The 20,070-nt window shown below is 37.7% G+C and overlaps 1 protein-coding gene and 1 long non-coding RNA gene across 28 annotated transcripts in view; one reads left to right on the top strand and one right to left on the bottom strand.

Annotated features, from left to right (window-relative positions):
* The window catches only part of GPHN (gephyrin), a 242,589-nt gene that overhangs the window by 11,204 nt on the left and 211,315 nt on the right, over nt 1-20,070 (bottom strand). For 14 of the 27 annotated variants that reach the window (XM_015864840.1, XM_015864844.1, XM_015864849.1 and 11 more), the window contains 5 exons: nt 19,487-19,606; nt 15,672-15,730; nt 15,295-15,448; nt 14,014-14,135; nt 5,357-5,428 (listed from right to left, as the gene is read on the bottom strand). In XM_015864840.1, the coding sequence (XP_015720326.1) occupies nt 5,357-5,428; nt 14,014-14,135; nt 15,295-15,448; nt 15,672-15,730; nt 19,487-19,606 (527 nt within the window). The remainder of the gene's footprint in view (nt 1-5,356; nt 5,429-14,013; nt 14,136-15,294; nt 15,449-15,671; nt 15,731-19,486; nt 19,607-20,070) is intronic. The other 13 variants (XM_015864845.2, XM_032444763.1, XM_015864855.2 and 10 more) reach the window with 1 other exon arrangement.
* LOC116653463 lies at nt 83-19,502 on the top strand. Its single transcript, XR_004307317.1, has 3 exons — nt 83-341; nt 1,447-1,595; nt 19,420-19,502. It is a non-coding gene; the product is annotated as an uncharacterized LOC116653463 (long non-coding RNA).

The following is a 20,070-nucleotide window of genomic DNA, read 5'->3' as shown; positions in this document are numbered from 1 at the left end:
ACAGATTACTGGTGGGAAATTTCAACCTCTACTGCCATATCACCAACACCCACCTCTGACATAGTGGGCCAACATCATAACATAGGAGGCATTACTTTCAGAGCAGCCCTCATACACACATTTTTGAAACTGCAGACATAAAGATTTACATAAAAAGCCCATGTACTATTAAATATATCTTAATACTTTCCGCTAATTGTGTCAGTTGAAAACCAGACCTTCTATTTTACCATCCCAATTTCCTGCCCTCTTATTCAGTTTTATATAACAGAATGAATAGTACAACCTGGAAATCAGATGGAGGGTATCTGTTATAGTGGCAGCAGTACGCGTAGAATCTGGTAAGTATATACATGACGTTACAGCTGACATGCCACTTGGTTGCATTAATTTGAAGAGACCTTTTGGAGGCTAGTGGTGTACCAGAATAGGAACACTTTCTATGTTCGTAACAAATTCTGATTATCAAAGCCAGTTTGCAGAAAACTGTTGTGCAGCACTTGGTTACTGAGCTGTCACTGAATTGAAAAGATACACGGGAGCTTAAGAGCTTCAACAAGACAATGATACAAGCCTCATTAAAAAAGACATCAACCAGATACAAGATTTTCTTCCTTTCTATCCGAAAATAACTACTGTACAGTCTAGACCAAGTGCCATTCTGAAGTATCCTACATTAGAGTATAATTTTCTCTATCAAATAAAATCTATGCCGTTAATTCATTTCTGTTGATCCCATTCTTGCACTTCATTGTCATTAATTGTAAATCTGTTAACCTCTTCTTGTGACACAACCCTTAACATCAGCAGCTTGAGATAAGTGCAATTAAACTGTTCAATTTTATCATTTAATTTAGAAAACAAATTAGAAAGAAATTGTGAGCTGCATCACCTACCATTCCGCTGCAAATGTATGAACCCTGCAAAACTGAATCAGGGCGTTTACTTAGAACTGACTTAGCAAGCCACTGTGACAGTGGAGAATCTGTAGTTCACTGCTGATTTCCAGGACCATTTCCACCAAGATCTCAGCACAGTAATTTCATTCTTTCAAAACAATCTTATTATCTGACAGTCATTTCCAGTCCTTGTACTTTGCTATATACAGCTATTATATTTGGATGATTAATAGAAATACTTTTGATAGTCATACTCTTCCGTACATCAGCCCAGGCTTTTATAAATCCAGATCATTTGGGAAAGTCTACTTGCTAAATTGATGCATGCAACCTTAAAACACGGTGCTTCATAAATATATTGAGTGGACATGCAAAAAGATGCATGCACCATAATGCACCATGATGCATGCAGAAGTGTTTTATTGTGATTACTAAGGCAGAGCTTTTTTTAATTATTATTTCCTACTGTTTTACTTCATTTGAAAGCATCTTTTACATTTCAATAATGTGATGAAATAATCACCCCTTTAAACATGACTCCTCACAGATGCAGAGGACCTAGAGATTTCTGCACACTGAGTGAAAGCAGAAGTGTGGGCAGTGGCTCTACACCAATCACGCTGAAGATGAAAGCAGATCAACTGCCCCCCTATAGCAGCTGACCACAAACTTCAAAAGTCCACGTGCCATCTGCAGGTACCACAGTTTAACACATTTTGGTCATGTCCATGTGAAACAGAGGCTTGTTTTGCATCTCGAGGTCTCTTTTCTGTTAATCAGAACTCTGAGAAAATGAAATTATTTAACAACGATACAAGAACTGCTAGAAATTATTTTTGTGTGCAAAGATCCTAATAAAGTTTCTACTTTCATATCAGAAACACCTCCAAAACAACAAAGAATTTAACAAATGAAAAAAGACGGGAGTTCTTATTGTACTCGGAGATCTCATCAAGTTCAATGTCATTTCTGTTTGAGGAAACACAGAATATAGATTTGATTCTTTATGATTAACTCATTTTTCTTCTTGCACTCATTCACTTGAGGTGACAGATTTCAAAATGAACAGATGGATGCAGCCGGGCATAAAGACAAAATCTGTTGCCCACTTCTCACCTCATGGCTGAGAATATTTTACATACCAGTAATTTGCAGGATGCAGAACAGTGAATAGATGGCATATTAGGCTTAGCCAGCTAAAGCCAACTTCTGTAGAGTATATTTTGATTGTAACAAGAATTCTGTGTTTTGACTAGTATGGCTTTCCAAAGTAGAAGCTGATCCAACTTTGATGATGTATCTAAGAACATATGGGAACTCTTCTTGAACTGTATTTGTTTCAAAATTTTCTACTGTATTCCATCATATTCTCGTAACATTTCTTCCTTCTCCCTTCTGTGGTATTTCTCTGGAACACTTTGGGCAGATGCAAAATGTTCCTCCTAAGAATACAGGCCAACTTGTTAGGAAAGCTGGAATCATTACCATAGTGGCTTGTTTAACATGACTATGAAAGTTTTATTATTTGACAGCAACATAAAATAACCTTTATTACTTTTTACTGTTCCTCTAATTGATGCTGCTGTAAATAAGAATTCTATTTCCCAGAATAATCTTTTTCATGTTAACATTTATGAACTCAAAAAGACTTTGATTAGAAGTGTTCAACTATTTTATTGAAGTTACCATAAGATCTGTCTAATGCCTTAATGTATCTGGATGACAACATACTTTACTCCATTGCTTTTGTGGACTGTTTCAGAAGGCTCCCAGTCACATATATGATGGAATGACAAAAGAGCCAAGATGTTAGAGATAGGAGTGGGGATGGTAACAGAAAAAGGTCCCATATTGTAGAAGTCAGGTGCTTATGCACTGTGAAGCACATTCCTACATGAAAGCATTACATTATTGATGTAATATCTGTATGATATTTGTCTGCTGCTTGTGTATATTCATCAGCAAACACTTTTGAACTACAGTGATATTTTTCATTAAGACTGAAAGGAACGAATTATTGACAGTAGGAGCTGGTTTTCAGGTGCCATACCACTGTACTTGCCAGTGAGCACTTTGGTGCTGCTGCTAGTAGAATGCTGTCTTGGAGTAAAATAAAATGTTAAAGGATTCCATTTGTTTTAGGGCAACTCTTTCTGGATATTTATTTCCTCAGTGTCAGAAGACAAAAACATGATGCTTAGGTGTTCAAAGCTATACCAGTATTCACTCTAAGTCTGGAGTAGTGTGTTAAGAAAGAGTCTGAGAACTGCTGGTTTCTATTAATTAATAAACTATTCCTTGCTATTTTATTTGCTGTAGAGCTTCAATTCCAATACTTACCAGAAATTCACTAAATTTTCTGTGAAGTTGAATGGGATTTCAATACTAAAGATAGTAACTTCTATTTTATCTTCTTTCTTAGTCTATATGGATTCACTGACAAGTTTTTACTTTTAGAGTGGAAAATATTCAGCAATTTAGTCAGGCTGAAATAATGTGACTGGAGATTACATTGCACAATACAATAACAAATGTCAAAGACATTGCTCATCAGTAGATATGACTGTAGTTATTCACTGGTGTCTCTGAATACAGTTTTGCAGTTATTTCTCTCTCAGAGCAGTCATTAAATATGGGACATATGCAGACAAACCTGACACATGGTGTCGTGGCATAGCTATCACGGAATTTCTTACCTTATTATCATTTTGATTTAGCTGCAATTTTAAGAGTATAAGAGCTAAATTAATCCTCACTGTAAATCAGAATAATTGCCTTGGAATTACAGTAAGCACGACTCTATTTCTATAGGTAGAAAAGCAGCTTCTAAAGGCAGTGCCTCAAAATGAAGGTTTTCCATGAAAAGCACTGCCTTTAAAGAATCATAACTTAGTCATGTGGAAAAATGTCTGTCTTTAAGTGACCCTGAATCCATAGGCCAGAGACAACAGAATAGGGCCTTTCAAAAGTTTTCCTTGACATCAGCTGTATCTTAAAACAAATACTTTTTTTTTCTCCAAAGAAATGTCGTATGAAGTATGACAGTTATGTTTGTACACTAAAACATACAAGTTCTAAAAGACAAGTAAAATATAGCTTATTAGATCTAAGTGGAAAGAAGAAGCAGAAGAAAGACTTATCTTGTTTCACACAAACTATTTTCTTTTGACAGCTGTTAATCAACAGAAGAAACTACAACTTCATTTTGTATCTGTAGTACTTGGCCACATTCATTCAAGCACAAAGATGATTTTCATGTAAGAGAAAGCCCACAGTATTTTCTCCTGCTTCAGAAACAGGAGCATTTTTTTTGTTAGCAAGGCTTTACTTTATGGGCTCATTTAGTATGTGCCCTTTAAATAGGCTGTTAGTAATGATATGTGATCAGAATTGTATAAGGAATTTCTGGTTTACCAGCTACTGTTAGATTCCAGATTCCAAGCCACTTCTGATAAGGGCAGACATGTTTGACACATTAAATTAACATGTTCTAAGGCTACAGGTGCTTGTAAGCTAATTGCAGTCAAGTTTTTGGGATGCAGAATACAGCACAAGATGCTAGTGAGCTGTTCACTACAGACCATTTAGTGAGGAAGATCTAGATCTACAACAATATGGTTTCCGCACAACCAACCAATTGCTAAACAAGAACAAGTCTTTTGAAGGCTAAGGCTATGACAGATTGATTCAGTAATGAGTACAGAAACTTGTTTTTACAGTATGCAAAGCAAATGTTAATATGTTTTCTTTTAAAAAAACGGATAATTAACCTCCGTGAGAATCCTCACATGCCTGAAATTTTCAGTTATTAGCCTTTAATAGGCTTTTCATTACTTTTCTGCCCATTTTTAATTCCTACATGAATCAAACCATAGAAACTATTTTTAAATTATTGTTAATGGAGAAAACTACAGATGGTTTACCCTCCGTTTGGCTTATCTGTGATAGGAGATAACATTCTGTAAATTAATGAGTATTATTAAATCAGTCCCTTAATATGACCTAGTATTTAACTTTATAGTGCACAGTTTAGAAATTTCTCAGACATTCCAGTTAGCCTGCCCTAGAGATGATCAGCATGGTAATGGAAAAATAAGCATGCAGAAAAATAAGTAATGAAGAGTCATAACAGTGACTTCTCTAGAGTTGTACTCCACTACTGCAAGCCGTTTTATTCCTAATTTGCTCTGTTCTGAAGAATAAAGGTGTCTCCTACTACTGATGGGTAATATAAACATTCTTGCTATTAACAGAAATTCAATTCTATCAGCATTGTGGAGCCATGGATGCACCGGTGCAAAAACATGTCACGTATGGAATAAAATAGCACTTGTTCCTCTATGGCAATCATTGGTAAAATCTGTGCTCAACTCTCTGCACTGACAGACACCTAGTCGAGCCTGCCTGTGAGCATGCATGTGCCTCCACATCCCAAGTGTTTTAAAAACGGTGCTCACCAATCTGGTAGGCCTTTCTCCGCAGTGTTCTGGAAGCTCTGTGTCCCTTCTTCTTTAAAAACATCTGGCTTCCTGAGGGTAAAGGAAGCAGAAGGGGTATAATAAAGAGCCTGGGAAGGGGAGAGGCTCCTGGGGTGAAAGTAATGCTCTCTGCCCAGCTGTGTCCCCCTTGGTAGTTCTGAATACTCAAAACAAGCACAGGAAATACTTCATCCCTGTGATGGCCAGCCAACACAGTGGAAGGGTTATAAGGGACCACAGATCTGTGATAGTTTAGACAGGCCTCTCACATGGATGAAGAGTGAAGTTACAGAAAAGTTAGTCTTCTGGGTACACCAACACTGTAGTTCATCTTTCCTTGCAGAAGCTATGGAGGAACTTCTTTACTCTTGACTTCCAGGCAAAACAAAATAAAGCATTAAAGAGCCTGACATTTAGGAAGGAGAACTGTAGATAATGGGAGAAGGGCCCTGTTAAAATATTTTACTCGAACCTGCTTAAAATGGAAAATAGGGTAAAGAAAATTAGGGGCAAATAGAAATTTATAGCACTTTGTAGTATATTAAATATGAATGCAGAGAGCTTTCTGGCCTCCTATTCTGGAAAATGGTCTCAGGGCATATTAAATGTCATTTTCTTGACTACAAAGGAAAAAGGGCTTTAATTTATCCTATTTTTACATTTTCACAGTCAGTAGGGATGCCACTTCATTAATGAGAAGCTGTGTATCCAGCTACTCTGCTCCATGTGGCAGGATTAGAAAAAAATATCAAAAATTGAAAAAGTTACAGGACTTTCAAAAAATTTAGTTAGGGCTTCATTTAAAACAATTAATGTTTTGATATGAATTTCTATCCTTACGAAATCAGCATTTCCTTTTACATATACCTTTTCCAAGTCAGTTTCACTGGGAAGAAATCATTTTTAGGTACCTGAAATGCATGTTCTATACTCTTTGGATAATGGACAAGTACTTTTATATTCTCTAGGATGTAAAGGACTTTGATATTTCTCTAATTGTCTCAAAATATTAGACAATTACATGTAAGATGTAAAAACAAATAAAATTGACATGACGATTTATGTATGTCAGGACTAAAAAACAAAAACAGAATGTTCAGCGTTGAAATGGACTCAGTGATGAAAAGTCATTGTGCAGCTCCTGAGCCCTTTCTTCTTTTCAGCAGTCTGAAGCCTTAAAAATTTCCCCAGACCCCATCTCAGGCTCAGCTGATCCGGCACATAGAAGCTGCAGTTTGTCGTTTCAAAATAACATCCGTGTACACAAAGATCCTGTCTGACGGATGGATGTGAGGACAGAGCTGGGCCAATATGATTGTGCTATGTTATACTGTTAAGGATACAGACTGACATTATTAACATGGAATCTGAAATCCTCTTTTTCACCTTTGTAAACTCATGCCTGGTTTCTCCTCATAGGTCATCACAGAAACAGTCTGTTGGATCAGATGCTTACTAAAGTTGTTTGGCAGTAATGGAAGAATATTAAAAGCATTCAGGTTATAAGTTTAGTTGTGAGTCTCTTTCTGTCAGATTTCCTAAGTTAGCCACTTTCTGAAATGGCTTCAGTTCAGCAACTGTTCATCTATTCACTGTCAGAGAACAAAGTCAGTCTTTCGTAGGGTCACTGTGTCTCAGGAAGTGATATACAAAAGATTTTCATAGGCAATCCCAGCTTTTGCTTTAACCATTATGGAGAGCAGTTTCAAACATCAAGAAATTTTTTTGGCAAGTTGCGAAATCTAAATAATACTCAAGTTGTCACAATGATCTTCTACAAGAAGGTCAGCTGACACTATAGATGTGCCCAAGTGACACAGTGAATTACAAATGGTTTTATTTTTCTCCAATAAATACAGTTCCAAACTCTTTAAACTGCAAATATAGGAGGACTTCCACTGTATTTTGTCCTCTTTATCTATTTGCTGTCCAGCGTCATGTTCTACTATTGGCTTGTGACTCTAGAAAAGCTAATTCAGAAAGAAGCTCAGGACCCTGTTGTGGACAATTATAAGAACCACACAGTTTTGCATTAGCCTAGCACTAGTCACTTCTACAGTGTAAATTTCGCTTTGTGTCACATTATGTGGTTTCCTACCAGTAATGAAGATTCCCTGGGCTCACAATGCCCACTTTATGAAGTTCTTTTTTCACTTATGGTTTGGTTCAGATGCTTCTTTGTGCTTCCAGATTCCAATATGTGAATTAGATGAGATTACTTGTTAAACGTGACAAAGTATCTGAGGTTTGCCCTACTGATTACTGAGATCTGTGAAAGATATTGAATGTTTATGCTTGAAAAACAAAATATTCTTTCAACAGATGAAAGAATGGACCTTGCTCTCTGAACTATCTTCAAACCACTAGTTAGCATCCTCAGATTCATTAGGCTATGACCACACTTCATAACATCATTTGAGCAGATCTAGAACTCAAGCCAATTCAGCAAAAACAAAACAAAACAATACATGACTTACTTCCTTTTCAATAACAGTTTCCTTGCAGTCCTTTGTTAAATCAAACGAAGAATTATAACATTTGAACTTCGGTTCAACGTGTATTTGACTGTACCCAAGAAGGACATTAAACTGTTGCAGGGAAGAGGCTAGGATACTGTGTCTGAATTAATTCTGCGTATAACTCATATTCTAACTGATATAATGATATATGTCAACTCAATACTGCATGCAAAATTTTAGAGCAGTTTCCCTCTCTTCTCCCCCTGACTCCAGATGTTCCACCTGAATTATGATGCGGGTAATTACATGCAACCCACACAACTAGTAAAGACTTAAACCTCTTTATGGATGACAGATACAAAATTCAAGCAGACTCAGAGTACATTCTTGAATGAGTCAGGTCTTAGTTCCCTACCAAAACATGAAGACACTCTTTCAAAGACTGTATTTTGGAATATTATATATGTATACAATATAGACAATAGGAATATCAGAACAAGAAAGGTGATTTTTAAGGAGTTTACCTGTCACTTAGGAGCTCTGTGTCATCTAATATGTCACAAAAAGAGAGGTATATAAATGAGAAAACAGTCACTTCTAATGTAGACGAGCTCTCATATGCCAACTTAACACACAACATAAAAAACACTGCTGATTTTATAATTGTTCTTATTAGTTTCCAAAGCAACTGAGCAGATAAAGTGAATTTCCTATTATTTCTCTTCCGAAGAAAGATTTTCTTGCTATTTCCATTGTGCAATCACAAGCTCATAAATGAAAATGTGGCTGGAAGCAGCTAATGTTATTAATGTGTCTCTGAGAAAAGATGATAAGCAAATTCAAAAACAGAGAAAAGAATGCAGAGAAGGGAAAAAGGAACTCAAAAGTAAAAACATATGAGGAAACTGAATTCATTACAAATGTCATAAAAATTCTTTGGGAAATTCAGTAAAATGAGTCTCTCATTGAAAGAAAACTGGCAAAATGGCAGATGGCTTTCTAAATTAGAGGCCCGCTCTATAGCAGGTTTTACAGTGGTTAAACATCACAGTTTTAAATGAACAGTGAACACAAAGAAGACCAGAAATGAAGGCGGTAGACACAAAAATATCCTGATCATTGGGTTAGTAGAGCTCTGCAGCTCAGAGCTGAGATGAACACTTGTTTTTATCAATAGCTTCCACAGAACCAAATAATTTCAGAAGCTATAAGCAGAGGAAATGAAATTAGAAGCCTTTTTTTTTAACCCGGTCTTCCTACATGAGACAACAGACAAAAGAACATTAGAGTGTCAGTTTTAACTGGTCAGCTGATCAGTATCTTCTGTAATTTTTAGCAAGTTTTTCTGTGATTCAGACAAAGACGCAAGGCACGGCAGCAAACGAAAACATCATCAGAAGGGTTCTCCCTTCTTTGACTTTGCATATATTTTTTGCTTTTGGAGTAGTCCTGTGTGATTATCTTCCATTTCAACCTCAAAGATTTGCGTTCTTCAGACAGCTTGGTTTTTATGTATTAAGACCACTGATAGAGAAAATGGCTTTCAGACAGCTTCAGCTATATAACATAGCTTCAGCTATGTTGCAATTACGATTTTAACTGCAGGTATTATCTGTGTCTTTTGGACTTGTGTTTTCAGTTTTAAATACTGACTCCTATAGACAATTTATGGGAATGGAAACAATGACAAGCTCAGGAACTGTTAAAATGGTTAACACTTAAAACATACTGGTTTCAATTGAATATACAAAATATGGAAGTGCGACTCGAGTGGCCAGTTTGAAGCATAACAACATATGATTAAGATGGAAAGACATTTTAACACTGAACATAACTATTCTGCAGCCACCTGCAGAGGAGCCACGCTCCTCCATCCTTTCACATTTCCTGCTGGAATGTGTTTGTATGTATCACAGTGTTGAGTTTTGAAGCAGCTGTCACTTTGTTCACACCTCAGCTGGATGTGCTGTTTTCTTAAATTTCTGAGTGATTCATATGCTGAAATGACACACAGAAATACTTACTTCTAACTTTATCTTTGCAAAACAATTCTCATGCTTAAGTACTAGCTTCTTTTATATGACAGAATTTCCAACATTGCTAGAAAATTGACCTGTTATGGCAATAATAATACTCTAATGTGCTTCCTATTAGCTTCAGTCACTGCTTACGTGTACAGGAAGTTCTGCTCCCTGTAAAATGTAAAAAATTACCCAGTGTAAAATGTATAAGCAAAAAGAAGTAGAATAAAGAGCTAAAAATATAAGTCCCAACCATGAAATATGAGAATGGGGGAAATACATAACAGTGAGGACTTTGAAGGAAGTATTACAAGTTTTTAATTTTCCCTTCTGGGGAAGTTTATAGTTTGGCAGTGTTTTTACCACATCTGTTCTGTAGGTACAGCAGGCACAGTGTCTTCCTCTTTTTCACTCTCTAGTTACATATGTAAATATGTACAAATTAAACTGCACATATACATGAGCACACACAAACACATAATCTATGGCTTAACTCCAGTAAACCATTTGAAGGACACTAAAAGCTTGTTCATCTTTTCCACAGACATGCTAACCAAAAAATCAAAACTGTATCCTTTATAAAATCTCTTTGGTAAGTCTCTTGCGTTTTTCAAGTGTTACGATACTCCATCAAAGCAGTCGTGCTAGTCAAAAAGATATATGCTGAAATATCCACACAGACATCACTTTCTCAGTAACTTCACTATTTAATAAAATAACATTATACTGGTTATCAAACTTATTCATGTAATCAGATTTTCCATTTGACTGCAGATGCGTTTTAATGTAAGTTTATGAACTAGGTTTGGTGGAATGAGAAAGGCGAAAGACTTGTAGGGTCCTTATATCAGGTGGTGATGATTCTTCAGAGAGTCAACACTAACAAATTCTTCTTTCAAAACTTACTACAAATGACTAAATCACTCTAAAATTGGAGGGTCACTACTTCTATTCTCTGAACAAAAAATGACTATCTCTGCAGAAATGACCCTCCAAGCATAAAACTGAAAGCTTAAAAAGAATCTCTTATTACCTTTCATAGATTCATAGAATGGCCTGGGTTGAAAAGGACCTAAAAGATCATCTAGTTTCAACCCTCTGCCATGGCCAGGGTTGCCAACCACTAGACCAGGCTCTGCCCATAGCCACATCCAGCCTGGTCTTGAATGCCACCAGGGATGGGCATCCACAACCTCCTTGGGTAACCTGTTCCAGTGCATCACCACCCTCTGTGTGAAAAACTTCTTCCTAATATCTACCCTAACCTTCCCCTGTCTCAGTTTAAAACCATTCCCCCTTGTCCTATGACTATCCACCCACATAAACAGAATCACAGAATCACCAGCAGTTGTTCCTCCTCCTGTTTATATGCCCCCTTCAAGTACTGGAAGACCACAATGAGGTCTCCCTAGAGCTTTCTCTTCTCCAAGCTGAACAAGCCCAGCTCCCTCAACTTTTCTTCATAGCAGTGGTGCTCCAGCCCTCTGATCATCTTAGTGGCCCTCCTCTGGACTCATTCCAAGAGCTCAACATTGTTGTGCTGGGGGCCCCAGCCCTGGACGCAGTACTGCAGATGGGACCTCACAAGAGCTGAGTGGAGGGGGACAGTCACTTCCCTATCCCTACTAGCCCCCCTCTTTTTAATGCAGCTCAGAATATAGTTGGCCTTCCAGGCTGCATGCGCATACTGCTGGCTCACATCCAGCTTCACATCCACCAGGACCCCCAAGTCCTTCTCCACAGGGCCAAGATAACACTATCTCAAGACACAGAGATTTTATTAGGGAGAATTCAGAAGCATCAATCTCTCTCATAACTGAAAGCAAAACTGCAGCACTCGTCTGCCTTTGACACATGCGTATGTTTGCTGCTTTTCAACTCACATCCAACAAGTTAAAAAAGGGATTACAACATGTATTTATGCTAGAAAATTAAAAAACAAAACACACATACTTGGCTCTTACATCACTAAAACTGTACTTATCACTGAGAACTTTCAAAATTAATTATCTTTATGCACATTCCATGCCCATGAATTTCCACAGATTCATGAACTAGGAGGTTATTGAAAAAATTCTTGAAAGTAATTATGTAAAAGGCTACAGTTTTGCACAATGACTCTATGTTATACTTTACATCTGAAAGTACTGACCTCCCAGCAAATTTGATTTAGATACTGAAAGGCCTCTACCAGGTCCGCCCAGAGCCTTCTCTTCTCCAGGCTGAACAGCAGCTCCCTCAGCCTGTCCTCATAGGGAGGTGTTTGATCCCTTGGATCATTTCTGTGGCCCCCCTCTGGATGTGCTCTAACAGCACAGTACTCCAGACGAGGTTTTTACTGCCCACAGTAGAGGGACAGGATCACCTCCCTTGACCTGCTGGCCATGCAGCCCAGGATATGGCTGGCTTCTTGGGTGCAGGTGGGCGCATTGCTAGCTCATGTCCAGCTTGCCATCCACCACAACTCCCAGGTCCTTTTCAGCAGGGTTATGTTCAATCCTTTCATCTCCCAGCTTGTACTGATAACGGGGGTTGCCATGACCTAGCTGCAATACCTTGGTTCAACTTCATGAACTTCTCCTGGCCTCACTGCTCAAGCTTATCTAGGTCTCTTCAAATGGCATCCCACCTCTCGGGCATGTTACCATACCACACAGCTTATTGTCATCTGCAAACTTGCTGAAGGTACTCTTGATCTCACTGTTGATGTCATTGATGAAGATATTAAAGAGCATCAGTCCCAGTACTGACCCCTGAGAGACACCACTCATCACTGACCTCCATCTGGACACTGAGCCATTGACCACCACTCTCTGGGTATGATCTTGCAACCTGTTCCTCATTCACTGAATGGTCCACCCATCAAATTCATATCTTTCCAACTTGTAGAGAAAGATGTTGTGAGTGACTGTGTCAAAGGTATTGCTGAGTTCTGTCAGGCCAGAGAAACAAGTGTTGTTTGGATGCAGAGGTAGGACCCAGAAGGGTTTGCTTCCCCTAAGATAACAAGAATCACTGCAGTTGTTGTGTCACATTTTGTATACAAAGACTTCAAATAAAACTGCATTTCCCATCATTTATGTTGGTTCAGATTTCATAAAATCACACGCTGCGTAGCCCATTCATATACTTCTTGTTAAGCTAATGATGTGCTTTAGGGAAGTCTGGTTTTGAAAAAAGCAGCTCCCTGGCAGTAACTTTGTCTCCCTGACTGGGAATTCTTTATCAGTGAAGGTGAGGCGCGGGTGCTGAGATTCAGTTTTTTTTTTTTTCTGATCTAGTCTTAGTTCTAATCATACACAAGAAATAACCTATTTCTGCAAGTGGAGATGAACTTGAACAACTCCCAGTTCTGCTGGTTTGGGTTTAATACCACAAAAGAGAAACAAGAAAGCCAGTTCAAAGCCTTAAAGGCTCAACAAATTGAGGAAATAGGTTATGAAGAGAAACCCAAGCCATGGATGACAGGCACTGCACAGTCTTGCGAAGAACAAAAGACTGAACACTTCAATCACTTACTCTACAACTGTAACAGAAGATATGACTTTACTATCAGTGAGAAACAAGGTGCAATCACTGTCAGATGAACAGAAAGGTTAATCACAGGGTACTACTCTATGGCAATCAAAACAAAGAGACCAGCAAAGGAGGAAAAATAAGAGTGACTCTCTTAAATACTTTGACATATGTATGGAAATGTTCAGGAGTAAGCTAATAAGTCTCAAAATTGGACAAAAAAATATTCCTTAAATTAATTTTGGCCTGGAAAATAAACATTGAGAGAAATCTTCTTTCTCATGTTATTGGATCAGAAAAAAAATTGTAGTTCCTGTAGAAATGTCTCCACAGAGGTGGTTTTTCACAAGTTCTAGATACAGTGCTCATGATGACACTGCAGCAATAAAATTAATCTGCAGCTGTAATAGATATTTCAACAAATGAAAGGCAAAATAAGATCAATGACATCCAATAAAAATTTATCAGATTATTATTATTAATATTACTTAATGAAAATAGTAAAATGTCTCCTCTAAGATATGTTCTGACGCAACTCAGTGATACTTAAAATGAGTGACAGTATATTTTTTCTCCACAGATGCCATAAAGTGAACCACATGAATACAAAGTGACATCCTTACTAACACAGTGTACTTACTTATCTCCCACAATTCCCAAGTTGATTGTTGGATAGCCATGTTCTTGGATAGTAGCTAGGAGAGTTGAGCGGTTACTGTCTCGAATCTTTCCCGGCAAGAGATCATCTTCGGGATTCAGTAGCTATAAAACCAGGAATACTATTAGTCAGTCTCCTCAGAGCATTGTTTCTTCAAATGAATGAGAATTTCCTTCCTCAGACTGTACAGGACATTGTCAGACAGATGTAATAAAATATGTGTGAAAAGTGATTTAGTGAATTTAAATTAATAAGATATTTAATTTCCTTATAAAGTGCAATTCTCCATTTTGCTTAGTCAGTTTCTATTGGTCCACGGCTGCAAAACTTGCTTTCTCCTTATGGTTACTCATCTTCTAACCTCAAACAGTATATATAAAAACAACTTTAAGTGTCCAAGTTATTCCTTGTACTTAAATGGTTTTACAGGAACCTCAGTAATGTTGTTATCCAGATTCAAAAATATTAAAAGAAAATCTGAAGTTCATCTTCTACTGTATAATGAAGATGTAATCCAAATTGCACTGGAAAATAGACAGAAACTACAGCTTTGTTCTTATATGAGTATTTTGGAAGTTCTACTAGAAAACACACATATGTAAACATGCATTTTACATACATTAGGAATTCTTTTGTAGAACATAGGGTGGACAATATAATATTGACAGGAGGTAAATAATAAAAATGTATCAGTAATAATGTTAGATAGTAAGGTAGAGAATAAACAAAAGTGGAGAATGGTTGCGTTTTGATGCTTTGGCTAGTAGAGTTTGTCTGAACTTCAGCTACAATGGGCTACAAATAATGAAAATATTAAGATACAATACTGCAGAAGGGCATTTGCAGTATCATTCAAGTTACCTGCTAGTTACACAACAGCTACAGAGGAGTGCTGCTTAAAAGAAATTACTCTTCCAGTCATGACTGGCAGTATAAATTGGCACCCTTAGTACCCCACAGGTTCTCCTCCCTGGTTGGCAAGAATAAAGCAGCTGGCACAGGGCTGGATGCATTACCAAAATTTTGGCAAATGGAGTGTGGGAGATTTGTGAGAGAGCAAGAACCTATGATCCTGTGGGGAAGGAAACACAACAGGCTTCATACTTTATGTCGGCATGAGCTGAGTTGTGTCAGCATGAGTTACAATAGCACAAAAAGCCGGTCTACTTGGAAATACTGTGGAAATCATTATCCAAAACAGTATTCCTCTTCTGCTGAAGGTAAGAATTATTCAGACCTTGATTCTGAAGTTATTTTTCTTACCTCATTCCCTGTTGACATGACTGCAACCACTGGAAACTTGTTAACTTCTACTTCAGTTACTCCAACAGTGGCTAAGAGACCAATCTCAGATGGACCCATGTGAGTTCCTTTAGCCAGCACACATTCACCTCTTTTAATGTCATGTCCTATAGGTCTGAAAATAATAGCATAGACAAAATGAGAAACAGAATGAGACTGAAAGCATCTTTCCTTGACTGGTCTGGATTCAGGTGAGAAATGTTAAAGGATGATCATTAGTGAGATTGTCAAAATGTCAGTAGTACTTAAGGCTAAACAATGACTGTAAAAATCAATCACCACTGTCCCTTCTTTCCCTACAGATATTTTACTGTTTATGAAACAGGCTGTTTACAGACCTGATATCTTGGCCTGGTCGAGCTTGTACCAGGATTCGAACTTCTAACTCTTCAGTGCCCTATAAAAACAAGGAGATCGTGTAAGGACAGCAGGATTATTCAAACAAGATTAATCAGTTTTGATATCTCAGATATCAAAGCAGCTCACAGTACTCATTGCACTGAGATCTTATGATTTAAGTATCACTGTTTTCCTGATTTGCGCAACAATAGGTGTTAAAGCTACAGAAGTTTATAAGAAGTTCATCTTTGACGAGTTCAGCAGGGAAGGACCAACACTGAATGCATAGTTTTACCTGCCTTTTCTATGACCCCTGTGTTTATATACCTTTATGTTGTAATGTCCTGTGTTTTATTGATATGGTCTACCACGTGGTTTCTTTCCTCTCACCCAACCTTATACCAAAGATAGCATTTGTGAAAGAGCACTTGACTGTCAAAATGCCACTACATCCACAAAAAGGTAGGGAGTTGATCCAAGCTCTAACTGTTTCAAGATCTTTGTAGTGGAAACTTCTATTTGAAAGCTTTGTACTTAACAGGAAGAGACCTATTCATCATGTTTATTTACAGTGAACAGGAGAGTATCCTGAAAAGCCTGATGCCTACTTTAATATTTCTGTTTACTTTTCCATAATTTCAATGGTTCAGTGTTTCATTCAATGTCAATAAATGGTACGTGACCTATATCATTAACATTTAATCCATAAACCTGCAAATGCTTTTATGATAAACATACTCAAATTTAAGATTGTGCCAGCTTGTCAGCAGCACTGAATCTACAAGTTCTTAAGCAGGCACTGCTGTTGTATTTTTACATTATGAGGCAGTATTTCATACTTCAAGTTCCTCAAATTTATAAATCAGACACTAGTATTGCGATGGAAACAAGGTGAGTCATTGCCATTTAGAATACTATTTCTTGCAGGGAAGACAGTGTTGTATTGGACACTTGGATTTGCCTTCTTTTCATAAAGGTAATATGGACTGTATTTTCTGACTTCAAAGCAAATGCCTCAGAGCTTTAAAGAAAAAATTCAAAGTTAAGGGTAATGTGCTGTTACAAACTATGATTCTGTTTGTATATTGTGAAAATAGGTAAATTTAAACCCTTGAAAACGAGGAAATGAAGGACAGCACTGATGAACTTGGAAAAGTTCTTATTTCTGACTTCATCACAGTACATCTAACATACACAAATCACAAATTCTGTTGTTTTTTTTTTAATACTTGTCCCTCTTGTTTAAGAGGAAAGACTATTTTTGGCTGTGCTACACTCTCTTATATCTCCCTTATTTCTGTCTGACTCTGTAAAAGACCATTTAGGCTTGTGATGAAAATCTGCAAGAAAAGTTAGTCCAATTATTATTTTATTTTTCATGGCACTCTGGGGATCGTTGGTCAGATGTGAGTTTTCCACAGCTTTGATAACATTTTAAAAATAGCCAGGCAGTTTCTAGGGAATCAAGACAAGTCCCACTGATACATTTGATTAATAGAAGAAGTCCTCTTTAGGGTCCCTGTATTACTCGAAACAAGGAAAAAAAATGCTTTTGAGAAATTTAGCAATCCCAGGTTTGGAAAGCATCGTGGCAAGTATGGCTGTAGATAACTGGGTGATGTGTGGAGATTGTTATTTGTGGAGCTGATGAATGTCCCAGAATGCTTTATAAATACAAGATAATTCATGGTTGTTAGAAGTGGGGACTAGAAAAAGATATGGCATTATGTTGAGAATATCTCACATTTGGTGTGGATCAGGCAGTATTTCTCGTGCTGTAAATTAACATATTTTGAACTATGAATGGTTTACTCTGATAGCTGTTAACAGACAGCACACTGCTGTTCAGTCTCAGTGCAGGATCTCTCGTTTCACCGATCATTTTAACCTCCTTTTTTTCAAGGAGGTGACATAAAAACTCTAAGTAAAAGGGTTTAGAAATGTTCTTGCAAGGACTAATTTCTCAGTGATGGTGCAACTGGCAAGCTGATGAGAATTCTTCTTGCTGCTGAATAGATGTTATTCCTTTCAGGCCTGTGACTGTGACAGCCATTTGGGGAATCCCTGCTATGGTGTTTAGGTACTGCTATCACAACTAGAGGTCAAAGAGCCACTTTTAAAAGTACTCTGTCTTTTCAGAAGAATATTTCTCAGATGTGAGAGATTTCATCTCAGTTAGATCCCAGCCTTGAAGAAGCTCTTAACAGTAAAAAGAAAAGCCTTCTTCAAATATGTAGCCAGCCAGGCATAAAAAAGGGAGATGAAAATAACATGTTAACTAATTGGTATGAACTACAGGACTAGCAGAGAGGCATATCCAAGGAAAAGCAAAAATTGAAGGATTCTACCTCACACTCAAAGGCAGGAAAAGGACAGTGAAGTTGCCTGACCATTTGCTGTGAAATACAGAGTTTATGCACTCAGCCATATAATCTATTACCACATTCAGTGAACACACTCATGAACTGTGGAATCTAGGATAACAGTCATCCAAGAAGGAAGTAGGAAATAACATGTTATCATATATACTGCTAGGCAGTGTGATAATCTTGTCATGATAAGGTGGGTAATGGCCACAAGCAAAACTTGTTCAATAAGGAAATGGAATTATTAACAAGTGATAAAGTCAATGACATATTTTACAAGAAAATACAGTTTACATATATACATCTGAAACCTCTCAGCAGGACTGAAGGAAGAAATTCTGTGTTAGGAAGAAGGCCAAACTAGACAGCTTGCAGACTTCATCAGATGTAAAAATCTATGTATTTACAGTAAGAAGGCATGAGAATATGTTTCAGTTTTTGCTGTCTTCCTCAGCTGTAAATGCTAGAATTCATGTGCTTACATGCCAGCTCCATCTGCAATGCTAGCATGTAGCTATGCTGAAGTGGAGCAGCTTGTCAGAACAGCAGCAGACCAAAGGCTGATATGAGCAGAGAACCACGCACACATTTCATTCCAAAACTGAACTTGGAATTTGTGTAAAGAAGAGACATCTACTTGCTGGTAAAACTGTCAGATGATGGCAAATATGACAACAGTGTCCTGAAATCACAGCTGGCTAAGCGAAGGTAATGTTTCAGAAAGAGTTCTCCAAACACATGGAAAGAGAAGAATATTTAGGTAGTCTAAGACAAACTGGGATACAGTGGACTACAGACATCGCCTGTGCTCCATCACAAAAAGGCATTTTGCTTTGTTAAGAGAACTGTGTGTACATGATTAGTGCTATAGTACCATGATGTCAGAGGTGGACGTTGCTGGTATGGCAGCAACTAGTGACAGAACTAGAAGGAATGGCCTCAAGTTGCACCAGGGGAGATTCAGATCAAACCTTAGGAAATACTACTTCTCTGAAAGAATGGTTAGGCACTGGAATGCATGGAAGTGTTCAAGAAACATTTAGATATTGCACCAAGGGATGAGGTTTAATGGGAAATATAGACAGGAGGTGGATGGTTGGACTGGATGATCCTGGGGGTCTTTTCCAACCTTGATGATTCTATGATTCTATGGAACTCTGAGAGGTATTTGCTCTTCATTCAAACATGCTCCCAAAACTTTCAGTGCTGCCAGATAACAACCAAAAATCAAGGTCAGGACAGGCAGGCCTGTGGTAGTGTTACTGTAGTTTAAAAAAGCAGAACTGCTACTAGGAACTGATGTGAAACTCCTTGAACTTCTAAGATAAACAGAAAAGGTCTTCTACAGGACTATCTACAGGACTACCTTTCATATTTACAGGATTGCACCATGAGCAACATGCTGCTGCTGCAACCAAAAGCAAAATGAGTTTTAACTTGTGACTCACATCATCTGATTCCCTGATGAGTTCTGTATCTTCCACTTGCACCACTGCATCAGCACCACAAGGGATTGGAGCACCGGTTGTAACTCGCATTACCTGACCTGGCATCACAGTTTGAGTTGGCTGAAAAACAAAATAAAACAATTTAGTTTTGAATAGAAAACTCTTGCATGATATGAAGATTAAGAAGGAAATCTGAAGGAATAGAGTTCTTCCATATGGCATGTATCTCGTTATACTGCTAAGTGATACTGACAGGAACAAACTCCAACATCTCTGAAAACCTCTAGGAACCTGACTCTTAGGTCACATATCAGGTAGCTTCATTTTTCCTTACAGATAGATTCCTATCATAAGCATAACTTTCAGATGGAGCAATATTGTGGTATTCTCATTGGATCAGAAATGTCAGACTTAAATGGAGACCTTTAGAAACGTACATGAGCAAAAATCCACTGTATGTCCATAGATAACTACTTCTGCAGAATATTCTGGTCCTTAGGTCAAATTTCTTTTTTACTTTTTTTTTATGTGTTGTGTTACTGGAAGCCATTGCTACACTGACCTACAAGAAGGGCATAAGACAA

Source organism: Coturnix japonica, chromosome 5 (assembly GCF_001577835.2).
Source record: "Coturnix japonica isolate 7356 chromosome 5, Coturnix japonica 2.1, whole genome shotgun sequence".
Taxonomy (NCBI): Eukaryota; Metazoa; Chordata; class Aves; order Galliformes; family Phasianidae; genus Coturnix; species Coturnix japonica.
Note: the sequence above shows the minus strand (reverse complement) of the source record. Positions and strands in the feature narration are given on the sequence as shown.